We start from the raw sequence: 13159 nt of genomic DNA on the forward strand, positions 1-13159 counted from the left end.
ACATGGTAATATATACATATATATATATATATATGTATACTGTATATACTTATATAATTTCTGTCAGAAATGTACTGGTCTGATACCATCATCTTCTGCTTAACATATTACCCCCAATAACCTATCAGGGTTGTTATGTTTACATCATCATATATAGGATCTGAAGACAGGTCTTTTTAAACAAAGGACACTGTCATCACTGACTAAGCTATAGAGGCTGTAGTCTAATACTACTTTCACTGATCAAACAACTTTTATTGCAACATTTCATTGCCTGGTATGAGAGAATCATTGGTTGTTGGATGAAGTGGCATGAAAAAGTTCCAGATTTTGTGTCTACAGCATGATTTCAAAATTCAACCATGCTTACAAGTTATTGAAGTAGTAAGTAATAAGGTAAGAAGTGACTTTTTTGCATGAGGTTAGATTCATGGAATGAATTGCCTGAAAGGCAATGAGAGAGCAAGCTGAACAAATCTAAGATATGATATGACAGACTTTGTTAATGAAGTTGAATAATCAACAAACTCATGAAATATCTTATTTTGTCTAAGGACACAGGAGGAGGAGGTGGAACTGCTTTTATGACATATTTGGCAAACTGAAACTTTATTTGTATAAATGAAATTAATTCATACAAATTAACTGAAATTCAAAAGACCAGTTTCACCTCCTCCTTCTGTGTCCTTATATATATACACACACATATATAGAAAAAGAGAGAGAGAGAGAGAGAGAAATACATAAAAAACTAATATATATATGTAGAAAGTATTTTACCTTGGATATAATAAATGTTAAAGAAACCAAGCTATTTTAAACCTGGTTTTACTCCATTTCCCAAGTAAGCAAACAGACAAGTAAGTCAAGTTTGCACCTGCAAGTATTGCAAGTCTAGGTGACCCCACACATGGTGCAAGTCAAGGCAACTCGTGGTAAAGGTGTATAAGCTCTGATCGCTATTCTTAATATCCTTAATGCAAAGCACATCTCCTCCAGGAGATGTGCTTTGCATTAAGTAGTTTATAAATATTTTACCAGAACAAGTTACCATAAGGTGTTTTAACCTTATTAAATAAAAATCTCAGGATGAGAGAGAAATGTAGACATCTATCTCTCATCCTGAGATTTTTATTTAATAAGGTTAAAACACCTTATGGTGACTTTTTCTGATAAAATACTTAAGCTCTGTATTACTAAAATCTTGGTAATTCTAGCCTGGCCCCCACTGATGAGACCTCAATAAAGGTCGAAACCAGTCTGGGTAGTGGCCCCTTGCCTTTAATACATAGCATCATATATCTCCTCCAGGAAATGTGCTTTGCATTAAGGGTAAATATTAAGAATAGTGATCAGAGCTTATCCACCTTTACCACGAGTTGCCTTGGTCTTGCACTACCTGTAGGATCAGCTAGACTTGCAATACTTGCAGGCACAAACTCGACTTATTTGTCTGTTTTTGCTTACTTAGGAAATGGAGTAAAACCAGGTGTAAAATAGCTTGGTATCTTTAACACACACACACACATATATATATCTTTTTTTATATACTCTTCTCTCTCTCCAAAATGTAAGGAACAAAATCTGGAGATAGCAGTTCTGATCAAGTTACTCTAGAATAGGACTATTTTCTTGTTTTTATATAAACTATGCTCTTAGCACAGAAAATATTAAAGCAAAGATGTTACTTAATTTTTTTATATGAAACTTACAGAAATGCTGTAAACCAGATTTTCATACATTTTAGCACACTCAGCAGGTTACAGGTTAAATAATCCAGTTTTTCTGCTTCAGAAACCAAAGATACTATTTTTTCAAGCTACTCCAGGCCTGCAATAAGCAGAGTAATGGTCTCATACCAGGCAACAAAAGTCATTTACTACCTGAAGATGTTCATAAAATGTATGCTATGTTTGAGGAGTAGAAACAGTGGTTTGATTCAGTCAGAGAAGTTTCTTTATATCAATATTACCTTGATCCAACAGCAGTGCATCATCCAAAATCTATACAAACAGAAAGTTACCATTTTATCACCTCCATAGTATAATCATAAACTTATAATAATGAGCTTAATAAACTTATAATAATAGTAATAATAATAATAAAAGAAAGATGGACTGCATTTGAGTGGTTTTGGTGGGAATCGCTTAGAGAGAGTGCTGGTGATGGAAGGTAGAGAAGTGAGTACAGAGAATGAATCCGATCAAGTGGGAAGCAATGTGGAAGAGCAGGAAAGTAAGACAGGAGAGAAGAGGTGATTATGAATGAAGAAGTGAGCAATATGAGTATAGAGCAGGGTTTTTCAAACTTTTTCTATGCCGGAACACTTCACAAATCCTGAAAATTTCACAGAACACCTTGGTTATTTTGTAATGTATTAATATAGCTGATTTTTATTATTAATTAATAATTGATAATTAAACATCAATTTAATAAATTTTTAATAAATTAATTTGTACTGATTTTCATCGACATATCCTCTTCTGATCACCAAAAATTTATATTATACGTACTTACGAGTGAATGCAGACTTTTTCTCCTGTGTGTGCTAGTTGTTTTCCCTTCCTTTCGTACATCCTAGAGATCTTTGTAGGCTTGAGGTGGATGACTCACTATCTGTTCTGTCACAAACAACTTCAATAAGAGATTTCTTAATACCAAAATTAAACAAAGTGCATTGTCTCTTATTCATATTAGAATTTAAATCTGTATTCCTATTACTTTTAAAAAAATCACAGCAATCCAGTTTCAGAACAAGCACTTACACACTGAAATATGAACTTGCAAAGAAAGTATTCAGTATTAATAGATTTGAGAACCGGATACAGACTAACTTGATCTTCAATTTCAGTGGAAAAATTTTCTTTATACTTCCTTGCTGATTGGTCACTGACATTTACAACACAGCCATTATTTTGTTCAGTTTTGAGAACACACCACCCATTGTTGTAATTGGCTTGCAGGCAATTTTAATGATTGGTCATAAACGGTGGTATTCTCTTTTCCGATTGTTGAAAGATTTCGATGTCTGAAAATTAATGATAATTCATGAATTTTTCCATATTTAAAAATATGGTGTTTAGTCACTGACATTTACTACACAGATGTCATTTCCTTCAGTTTTGAGAGCAGAGGATATGCCACCCATTGTTATAATCTGCTTGCAGGCAATTTTTATGACCCGTCATACACAGCGGTATTCTCTTTCCCAAATGTTGAAAGGTTTCGATGTGGGAAAATTAATGATATGCAGATATTATTCGGCATTCTGGGTCTGAGCTTTTCGACATATTCAAGAATATTATTCTCCTCAGAATATTTCTATTATGAAATATTTATTCATGAAAAATTATTAGAAAACTAAAACGACAAATTCCAGAACTTCTCGCTGAACACCTATTCAACGGGCGGCTCAGAGTCGACAGGGGAACACAGCATGAAAAGGTGGATGCTCCATGAGGATATGAATTAATGTGTAGACAGGAAAGGAAGTGGATGACCTGGGATCAAGAGGAAAAAGTTGGATTTGGAGGTTTCTGAAATGAATAAGGAGAAAGGGAAATGGCTTGAGTTGAGCATGGAGAAATCACATCGAATGAGTGGTCAGTAGAGCTATAGAACTAGTTATAGATCCAGGAATGAGCAGCTGTGTTTGTATACAAATGCTAGTAGCTTATGAAACAAGGCAGAAGAAATGGTTGCATTAATTGAGTTCTGTTCACTCAAAAAAATTGTTGGAATAAGTGAGACCTGGCTAGATGAGAACGACATCCTCACAGGAATAGAGATGGAAGAGCATGATGTGTTTCGTGAGGATAGAAAGGATTAAAAAGTAGGAGGGAGTGCTTGCTATTGATGACAGAGAAAGAGTTATGTCCATACAAAGTAGAGATGCAAGAGGGAAATAGTAACAGTGGTTTTGAGGCAGTATGGTGTGAGATACAGGTGAATAGAATGAAATACTTGGTTGGATGTTGTTATAGACTTGGTAATGTGGATGTGTTAAATTCTGAATGAAGAGAATTATAAATTATTAATACTTCATTCAGGATTTAACATAATCTGTCATTCCCTGAGCTAAGTTTGCTCATCAGATAAATAGTGAATTAATTACTTAATGTTGTTTATTCCATAGTTATAAAATAATTATATATTCTAATAGTTGTTTGTTGTTTATCCTGTACTATTTCCGTATAGAGTATGTATATATTATGTAAACAGTGCATGGAGACTCTGTATTAATGCGCATAGGGAAACCATAGCAAAGGACATAGTCAGCATAACAGAATTAAGCCCTACATGTAGTTACGAAGTTATCTGCCAGCGCACATTTCGGCGCGAGTTGCTATACGGTGTAACGAAGCCAGCATGAACCAGTTTTTGGCGGGAAAAAAAGGGAATTGCAGCGAGTTAGAACAGGGAAGAAGGGACAGTGGAGCTCTCTGGTTTTTTCACTTAACTTTTAGGTTTTTGTTCATATCCAGATTCCTAATTCCTCATTCAATAATAGTAAAGGATGTAAGGAAAGGCAAGGATTGCCTAGAAAGCCTGAAGGATCGTCAATTTAGAGAAAAAGGCTTTGCGTTCTCGAACTGGTCGAGCCATTACGATAAACCAGGATTCTATCGTACTGATGTGACCAAAAGAAGAAAGCTAGAATAAAGCAAGGAAGTATCTCTCAGGATCTGTGATAATAAGCTAAGTAAATCAACTGTCCCGGTAAGAAAATCCTTTCTAAGTCTTTCATGAATATACTAAAAGAAAGAAAGAAAGTGCTTTGCTATGATGATAACAATTCGTGTTTGAAAGTGTGATTAAGTGAACGTTATTCTATGAGAACATGATATAAGCTAAAATTAACTTTTCAAGAATTATAGTAATAAAATGATAGGACTTGAAGATTTCTTGGTGTGTGATTAAGATTTGTGCATGCAATTCGTGAATGACTAAGTAGAGTCGATATTTAAAGCAAAAATTGAATAGATAATCATATAAGAATTGTACTAAAAGCCTTTTTTTTCAATAAGAGGGGTAGAAGCCTATGTATATGAAAATAGCTGTGCTACAGGTGCTCTACTGTAAAGTTATTATTGTTTTAATGGGAACTTGTTTATTTCATAATCACATTATTTTTATTAGAAATATGATCAATTAATGTAATTTCTTGTGATAGTGTATTAAATGTTTCTTATTTAATCTATATCTTGTGAGTCTGATTTATTTCATTGCACCGTTCATTTAGCAGTTCGAATCTAAGTGGGAATTCTATTTAATGAGAAGATAATGAAAGGATAGGCAAACACGACTGTTGTAAGACAAGAATAATTTTAAAAAGAACGTTTTGGTCTGAGTTAAATTATTGTAACATCATACTTGCTGATGACTGATTCTACAACATTAATCACTTAATTATGAACACAGAGTGGCGCAGTCTAAAATAAATATTCTTTGTGTTCACAAGTAGAGTTGGTCAACAGCCAGTACACACAATGGAGAACAAAGTCGACACAACAAAATGGCGCAGTTGGCAGGATGTTGATTCACGAGTATTAATTAAGTTTCGAAATTAGTTTGAGAAGGATTAATTCTTAAAACTTTAGTAACAAAGTTCAGTGAATCACGGTGAGCAGGTTGCGAAACGAATCAGGCAAGTAATTTTATCTCATTTAATTTCTATTTTAAAGTTGTGAGTAATTAGAATTGTAACTGATAAACCAATATGGCTCTTGAATCCAGCATGGGAATGGAGGACAGTGAGTTCTTCCAAACTGTAAACCCCCAGCAGGTCTTTCCTCCATGTTCAGGGGAGGAATCAGACTATGTATTATCTTTTTTTTTATTTGTTGAAAAACTCAGATAGTAAATTGGACTGACTACCAGTTATTGATATTACTCCGAATAAATTAACTGGTAAAGCAAAGACATTTCTGTATTCATCCCCTGTACTTAAAGAAACATTAGAGTACACGAAATTTAAAGACGTTTTAATATCGCAATTTTCTAAACTAAGAAGTATTGGTCCAAACCTATGAAAACTACAGAAGATCACACAGAAAGATAAAGAAAGTGCTACAGATTTTTATAATCGCATGTTAACGCTTTCTAATAGTCTAAATGTATCCAATGTAGACAAACCTCATTTGGATTGGGCCATAATTCAACAGTTTCGACAAGGTGTAAGGCCAGAGAGACAGCCTACAAGAGAAGAATTACTACGTTAGAAGAATGCCTTAAAGCTGTCAAGGAAAGGGAACAAACGATAGGAGACTTTTGTCCCTCATCCAATGTAGGCCATGTAAATGTCATAGAAGGGACTGATTGTTCCCTAAACCTAGTTGAAACCGGAAAGGAGAAGAAAAAGGAAAAGGGGAAGAAAATTGTTGGGGAGAAATCTATAAATTATAATCACCTGTCAGAGAATGAAGATCAATACAAAGAGAAGTTAACTGAAGAAGTACAATCCCTAGTTCAGCAAGAAGTAAAGAGATTCCACCAACCAGTAATAGATCATCTTGATGAAGTAGTGAGACAACTAACAGCCATCACTATAAAATCTCAAGAAGACCACAACCCCACAATGGATAGAATCAACGAGACGATCAAACAGGAAGTGGAAAGGCAAAATCAACCCATATTAGCTAATCTAGATAAGGTGGTGCAAGGACTAGAGAATATCATTTAACAGATGTCCATTGCCTCTCAACCTCAGGCAAAAAAGAGAATATCTAACAGACCGTAGAGCTTCTCTCAACTGCTTTCGTAGCAATAAAACTGGACATATTGCAAGAAACTGTTCCTATGTTAGAGGAACCTACTCGGATAACAGATGGGATTCTAATTTTGGACATATTCCTCACAGAGAATGCAATAGATTACAAAGCTCCTCTAAACTGAATGAGTTTAGAAGAACTTTGAAATGACTGAATGAAGATTAGAGGAAATATCCAAGGATTTAGGTGTAACAGATGAGATGGGAGTACAGTTTGTTAATGTGTGGAATGAGTTTGAGGGACGAAGTGAGCTGTATGGGAGCGATGGACTGCATTTGAGTGGTTATGGTGTGAGTCTCTTGGAGAGACTGCTGCTGGAAGGTAGAGAAGTGAATAGAGAGAATGAATCAGATCGAGAGGGGAGTGATGTGGAAGAGCAAGAGAGTAAGACAGGAGAGATTGAAGAAGTGGAAATGAATGGGGGAAGTGAGTGATATGAGTATAGAAAATGAGAGAATGGGTGTGCAAGAGGAGCAGGGAAACGGGGAGGCTCAGGGTAGACAGCGGTACACAGTGTGAGAAAGGTGGATGCTCCAAGAGGAGGTGAGAGCATGTGTAGGCAGAAAAGTAATGGGATGACCAGGGATCAAGAGGAAACAGATGGAATTGCAAAAGTTTCTAAAATGTAGAAGCAGAAAGGGAAATGGCCCCAGTCCAGCATGGAGAGATCACATCGAGTGAGTGGTATCAGTGGAACTAGCTGTAGATCCAGAAATGAGTTGTTGTGTTTGTATACCAATGCTAGAAGTATAAGAAACAAGGCGGATGAAATGGTAGCACTAATTCCGTCTGTGCACCCAGAGATTGTTGGAATAAGTGAGACGGTTAAATGAGGACGACATCCTGACAGGAATAGAGACGGAAAGGTATGATGTGTTTCGTGAGGATAGAAGGGATAAAAAGGGAGGGGGAGTGCTATTGATGATAGAGAAAGAGTTATGTCCATACAAGGTAGAGATGCAAGAGGGAAATAGGGCCAGTGGTTTTGAGGCAGTATGGTGTGAGATAGAGGTGAATAGAATCAAATACTTGGTGGGATGTTGTTATAGACCTGGTAATGTGGATGGTGGTGATAGCCAAACAAATAAGAAAAGGGTAATCATTACGGGTGATTTTAATTATGGCAATATAGACTGGAATGAAGAGATAGCAACTGGAAGTAAAGAAAATGAGTTTCTTGAGTTTTTGAAAGATAACTACCTCAGACAGTATGTAACAGAGGGCACACGAGGATTAAGGGTCTTGGATTTGGTCATCTCATCAGAGGATGTAATTATAAATGAGGTGTCAAATCATCCACCAATTGGTGAAAGTGACTATGAGGGGATTACCAGCAGTGCAAGGATCCCTGTGAAAAAAGGGTATACAGGGTGTTCGGGATAAATTTGACAGTTTCGTAAGGAAAAAGAAAATCTTCTTTGTATCTATTAAATTTAATGAATTGACAAAAAAACATTACAGGCAGAGTTAATTACAATACTATCAACAAGATTTACTCAAAATAACCACCATTAGCATCGATCACAGCTTCAATTCTGCTTCGGAACCTCGAACAAGCTGATGCTACAGTCTCCCTGGGAAGGGCCGCAAAAACTGTTTTAATTTTATCCATTAACTGGGCTTTTGTATTACTGGAAGTGCGATTGGTGTCTTTTTCAACTGCGCCCCATACAAAATAATCCATGGGGTTAAGGTCTGGGGAGTTTGGAGGCCAAACATTTGGACTGGTGAAGTCGTAGACATTTTCAGACAACCATTTTTGACTTTTCCCAGAGGTGTGGCAAGGGGCCGAATCCTGCTGCCATACATACGGCCTACCATTGGCTACCCTTGTTATCCAGGGCTTGACTACAGTTAGCAACTCCACGAACAAAGCCCGAATTCCAATGCCAGGGTTCTTCAACACCTGTTCCTGCAGATTTGCGAGGAATTCTGCTGTACGAACGCAATCAGATCGTCTGCTAGGGATCTTTCTTCTTGCTACATCCTCGTAGTCACCATTGCAAGTCTCTAGTTCATGCCTGATTGTTTTTACTGTATTCAGGGAGCATTGGGCAGCAGTCGTAATATCCTTATTTTGATGGCGGGCACGAATCATCATGATACAAGTTATTCTCTTCCATGATTCAGGTGGGTTCCAGCTATCCATCCTTTCTGACATCTTGTATATGAATGAAGAAGGGTCCAAACTTTTAAATGAAGAGAAGTGTGTGTTAATACATGTAACTTACGGAAAAATATAATTAATTATAAATATGTCAAATTTATCCCGAACACCCTGTATGTGGAACTACAAGGGGGGGGGGGGGGATTATGAAGAGCTTAGACGAGAGCTTGCAGGAGTAGCATGGAATGAGGAGTTAGCTGGAAAAGAGATCAATGTAGCTTTTTCAAAAACTGTTTAGTAGAGGGAATGTCTAAATGTATTCCAAGGGTGAGAAGGTTAAATAAGGTAGGTTTTGAGATGGATGAATAAAGAGATTAAGCATGCGATACAGAGAAAAAAGGCATTGCAGAGGCAGCATAACAGAAGTGGAAGTAACCAATTTCATGAGGTCTACAAAGACCAGGCAAGGAGGATGACTTGGTTGGTGAGAGTAGCTAAAGAGAGGTATGAACAGCAGTTAGCTAATGAAGCCAAAAAGAATCCTAGGGAGTTCTTTCGATATGTAGCCAGCAAAAGAAAGAATGATTATGGAAGGATGACATTGATTGGAGGAAATGGTATAAAGACAGGAGTTGTAGAATGTGTGGTAGAGATACTTAATGAGCATTTCATAAAGATCTTTCAATCTTGTGAATGTGACTTCATGGAGAGATTAAGAGCAGTTGATAATGGGGAGGAGAGACTGACTGTAAGTGAGCAAGAGGTGTTTGTGGAGTTGAGTAAACTAGATGTAAATAAGGCTGTGGGACTTGATAATATATCACCACATATTCTGAAGGAATGTGCCAGAAAGTTGACACCTGCCTTGACATATTTTTTTAATATGAGTCTTGCACTTAGTCAAGTTCCTAAAGAGTGGAAGGAGGACAAGATTGTGCCACTTCATAAAGGAGGTGATCGAACTCAAGCATCAAACTATAGGTGTCATCAAACTCTGTGTCAGGTGTTGTGGTTAAGTTGTTGGAGAAGCTTGTGAGAACTAGGATCCAGAGTTGGGTTGACAACAATGGTATAATCTTTGATGGACAGCATGGATTTGCTAAAGGGAGTTCGTGTTTTAGTAATCTACTTACTTATTACAAAAAAGTGACTACTTCCGTGGACAGAGGAGAAGGATACATAGTAATATACTTGGATTTCGCAAAAGCTTTTGATAGAGTACCTCATGATAAGTTGACAGTCAAACTAGAGCAGATGGGGTCGGATATTAGATTAGTGCATTGGATTGGAGACTGGCTATCTGAGGTATCAACAAGTTCTGTATGGGGGGTGCGATATCCAGGAAAAGGAAAGTCACTAGTGGAGTGCCTGAGGGGTCTGTTTTAGGGCCATTACTATTTAACTTGTATATTAATGATATTGGCGAAGATTTGAATGGAGATATTCAGTTGTTTTCAGATGATGCAAAGTTGGGAGGAACCATAAAGAGTAGTGAAGATGTGGTGGCCTTGCAAGAAGACTTGGATAAATTGAGTGATTGGGCAAGCAAATGGGGATGTGAGTTCAATGTTGAAAATGTAAGGTTTTAAAATTTGGAAAACAAAGATCTGATGCAGAATTTATGCTTGGTGAGAATATATTGTTGGAAGTAGAGGAAATAAGAGATCTGGGGGGTGATAGTGGATAAGGATCTAAAATTTAGGGGACACATCTCCAGAATTGTGAAGACAACACAAAGACTTCTGGGAATGATGAGGAGGACACTGATGTGTAGAAGTAGGGAGATTCTTGTTCCATTGTATAAGGCTCTGATTAGGCCACACATGGACCATTGTGCCCAGATTTGGTCACCGGGTTTTCAGAAGGATGAAGAGATGTTGGAGAGGGTCCAAAGGAGACTGACTAAGGTAGTTTCTGACCTCTGGAATGTTGAGTATGAGGAAAGATTGAAACGATGTAATTTGCAGAGTCTAGTGAAGAGAAGGAAGAGGGGAGATATGATAGAGACCTACAAGTTGGTAAGGGGATGTTATAAGATCAATGGTGGAGAAGTTCTACAGAGAATAGCAAGAGATCAGGGGAGAACCAGAAGTCATTCCTGGAAACTGTATAAAGAGGGTGTGAGTAGGGGAGTGAGATGCAGGTTTTTTTCGTGCAGAGTTGTGAATGATTGGAATGTCTTGCCTGAGAGTGTGGTGTCTGCAAGGAGTTTGAATGTGTTTAAGACATGGTGTGATGAGATGTGTGTGAGATAAAAGGACCTCCTAAAAGAGTCTTTGACTCCATGAGGTCTTGTTTAATAATAATAATAATTTTATTAGATACAGGCTGTAATACTTCAACCATTAGTAAGGAGTACTTCTTAAGCATAAAACATGGATTATGGAAGAATATTGCCCAATTAAGGAGACCTGTGAGAATTACCACTTTCTCAGACTCAAACTCAACTCTATAGCATATGAGAAAGTTCGCACAAAAATTTATCTCCCAAATTTTAGACTATGTGTCTGGCAAGACTTACTTGTTATCCCTTCAACACCTAACTCGGGCTCTCACATCATTTTGGGGACTAATTTTATAGAAAAGTATCACTTTTCTTGTGATTTTTCAAGGGGTGAGATATCCCTGATGAACAGAAAAAGAAATATGAGAGGCAACAATAAGCCTGTACATACTCTAAGGAAGCGGCTGACAAGAAGGTTTTGTATACCAAATGAAATAGAACCTCCTAATAAGGTACAATCATCTGCAAGTAAACTAATTGTGCATGATAGTGATGCAAATTCTGAAGTACTTAATCAACCTGAAGCTCAACTCAGCGCAGAATGACATTACAACAAGAATCCAGACCTGAACAAGAAGTTAGCACTGGAGACCAACTAACAGTTGAAATTAACTTTGCTGAAGCAACTGGTCTACCTAGAAAGTCAAGTAAAACAAAAAATAAAAGGGAATAGGCCTGACCGATTGGTCTACCTAGGAGATTCACTGGAGAGTGTATGGGGAAAAAGGAGGAATCGCCAAAGAGTGAGTAATTTCAGAGAAGATACCAATGGAACCATTCACCCAATCACGAGACAACCAAGATGCAACACTAGTGACTGACAAGGAGATTTCTACTATGAAGAAACATTCCCGCACTACAGATATAGGAAACAAATTGTCCCAGACAATAAGAGCAGTAGAGATCTGAATGAGAAAGTAGAGGAGGATAAATACACAAATCATGATAAGGAATCAGGTTTTGTTCAGACGAAATACTATCTGAGACCTTGAAAAAAAAATTTAGGAAGTCTAGATCCTCCACATGCAATTCGTGAATGACTAAGCAGAGTCTATATTTAAAGCAATTGAATAGATAATCATATATAAGAATTGTACTAAAAACCTTTTTTTCAATAAGAGAGGTAGAAGCCTATGTATATGAAAATAACTGTGCTACAAGTGCTCTACTGTAAAGTTATTATTAGAAATATGAACAATTAATGTAATTTCTTGTGATAGTGTATTAAATGTTTCTTATTTAATCTATATCTTGTGAGTCTGATTTATTTCATTGCACCGTCATTTAACAGTTCGAATCTAAGCGGGAACCCTATTTAATGAGAAGATAATGAAAGGCTAGGCAAACACGACTGTTGTAAGACCTAAGAATAATTTTTAAAAGAACGTTTCGGTCTGAGTTAAATTATTGTAACATCATACTTGTTGATGACTGATTCTACAACATTAATCACTTAATTATGAACACAGAGTGGCGCAGTCTAAAATAAATATTCTTTGTGTTCACAAGTGGAGTCGGTCAACAGCCAGTACACACAACGGAGAAGAAAGTTGACACAACAGGTGGTAGTGACTATGAAATGTATAATCAAATTAGCCAAACAAATAAGAAAAGGGAAATCATTATGGGTGATTTTAATTATGGCAATATAGACTGGAATGATGAGATAGCAACTGAAAATAAAGAAAATGAGATTCTTGAGTTTTTGAGGGATAACTACTTCAGACAGTATCTAACAGAGGGCATACGAGCATTGAGGGTCTTGGATTTGATCATCTCATCAGAGGATGTAATATAGAAGAGGTGTCAAATCACCCTCCCATTGGTGAGAGTGACCATGAAGTAATTACCTGGGTAGTTGCCAGAAGTATGTGAAGAACTCTGTGAGAAAAGGATATATGTGGAACTACAAGGGTGGTGATTATGAAGAGCTCAGGAAACAGCTTGCAGGTGTAGCATGGAATGAGGTGTTAGCTGGAAAAGAGATAAATGCAACTT

The 13159-nt window shown here is 36.9% G+C and overlaps 1 protein-coding gene across 1 annotated transcript in view; it reads right to left on the reverse strand.

Annotated features, from left to right (window-relative positions):
- Positions 1-1496: 1496 nt before the first annotated feature.
- LOC150110095 (uncharacterized) overlaps positions 1497-13159 on the reverse strand; it is a 279334-nt gene continuing 267671 nt past the window's right edge. Inside the window, exon 8 of the mRNA XM_090391369.1 lies at positions 1497-2003. Within this exon, the coding sequence (XP_090247495.1) occupies positions 1944-2003 (60 nt within the window). The 3' untranslated portion in view covers positions 1497-1943. The remainder of the gene's footprint in view (positions 2004-13159) is intronic.

The sequence above is a fragment of the Typopeltis vanoorti genome, chromosome 1, assembly GCF_054136105.1.
Source record: "Typopeltis vanoorti isolate ZY-2024b chromosome 1, IOZ_Tvanoo_1.0, whole genome shotgun sequence".
Classification (NCBI taxonomy): domain Eukaryota; kingdom Metazoa; phylum Arthropoda; class Arachnida; order Uropygi; family Thelyphonidae; genus Typopeltis; species Typopeltis vanoorti.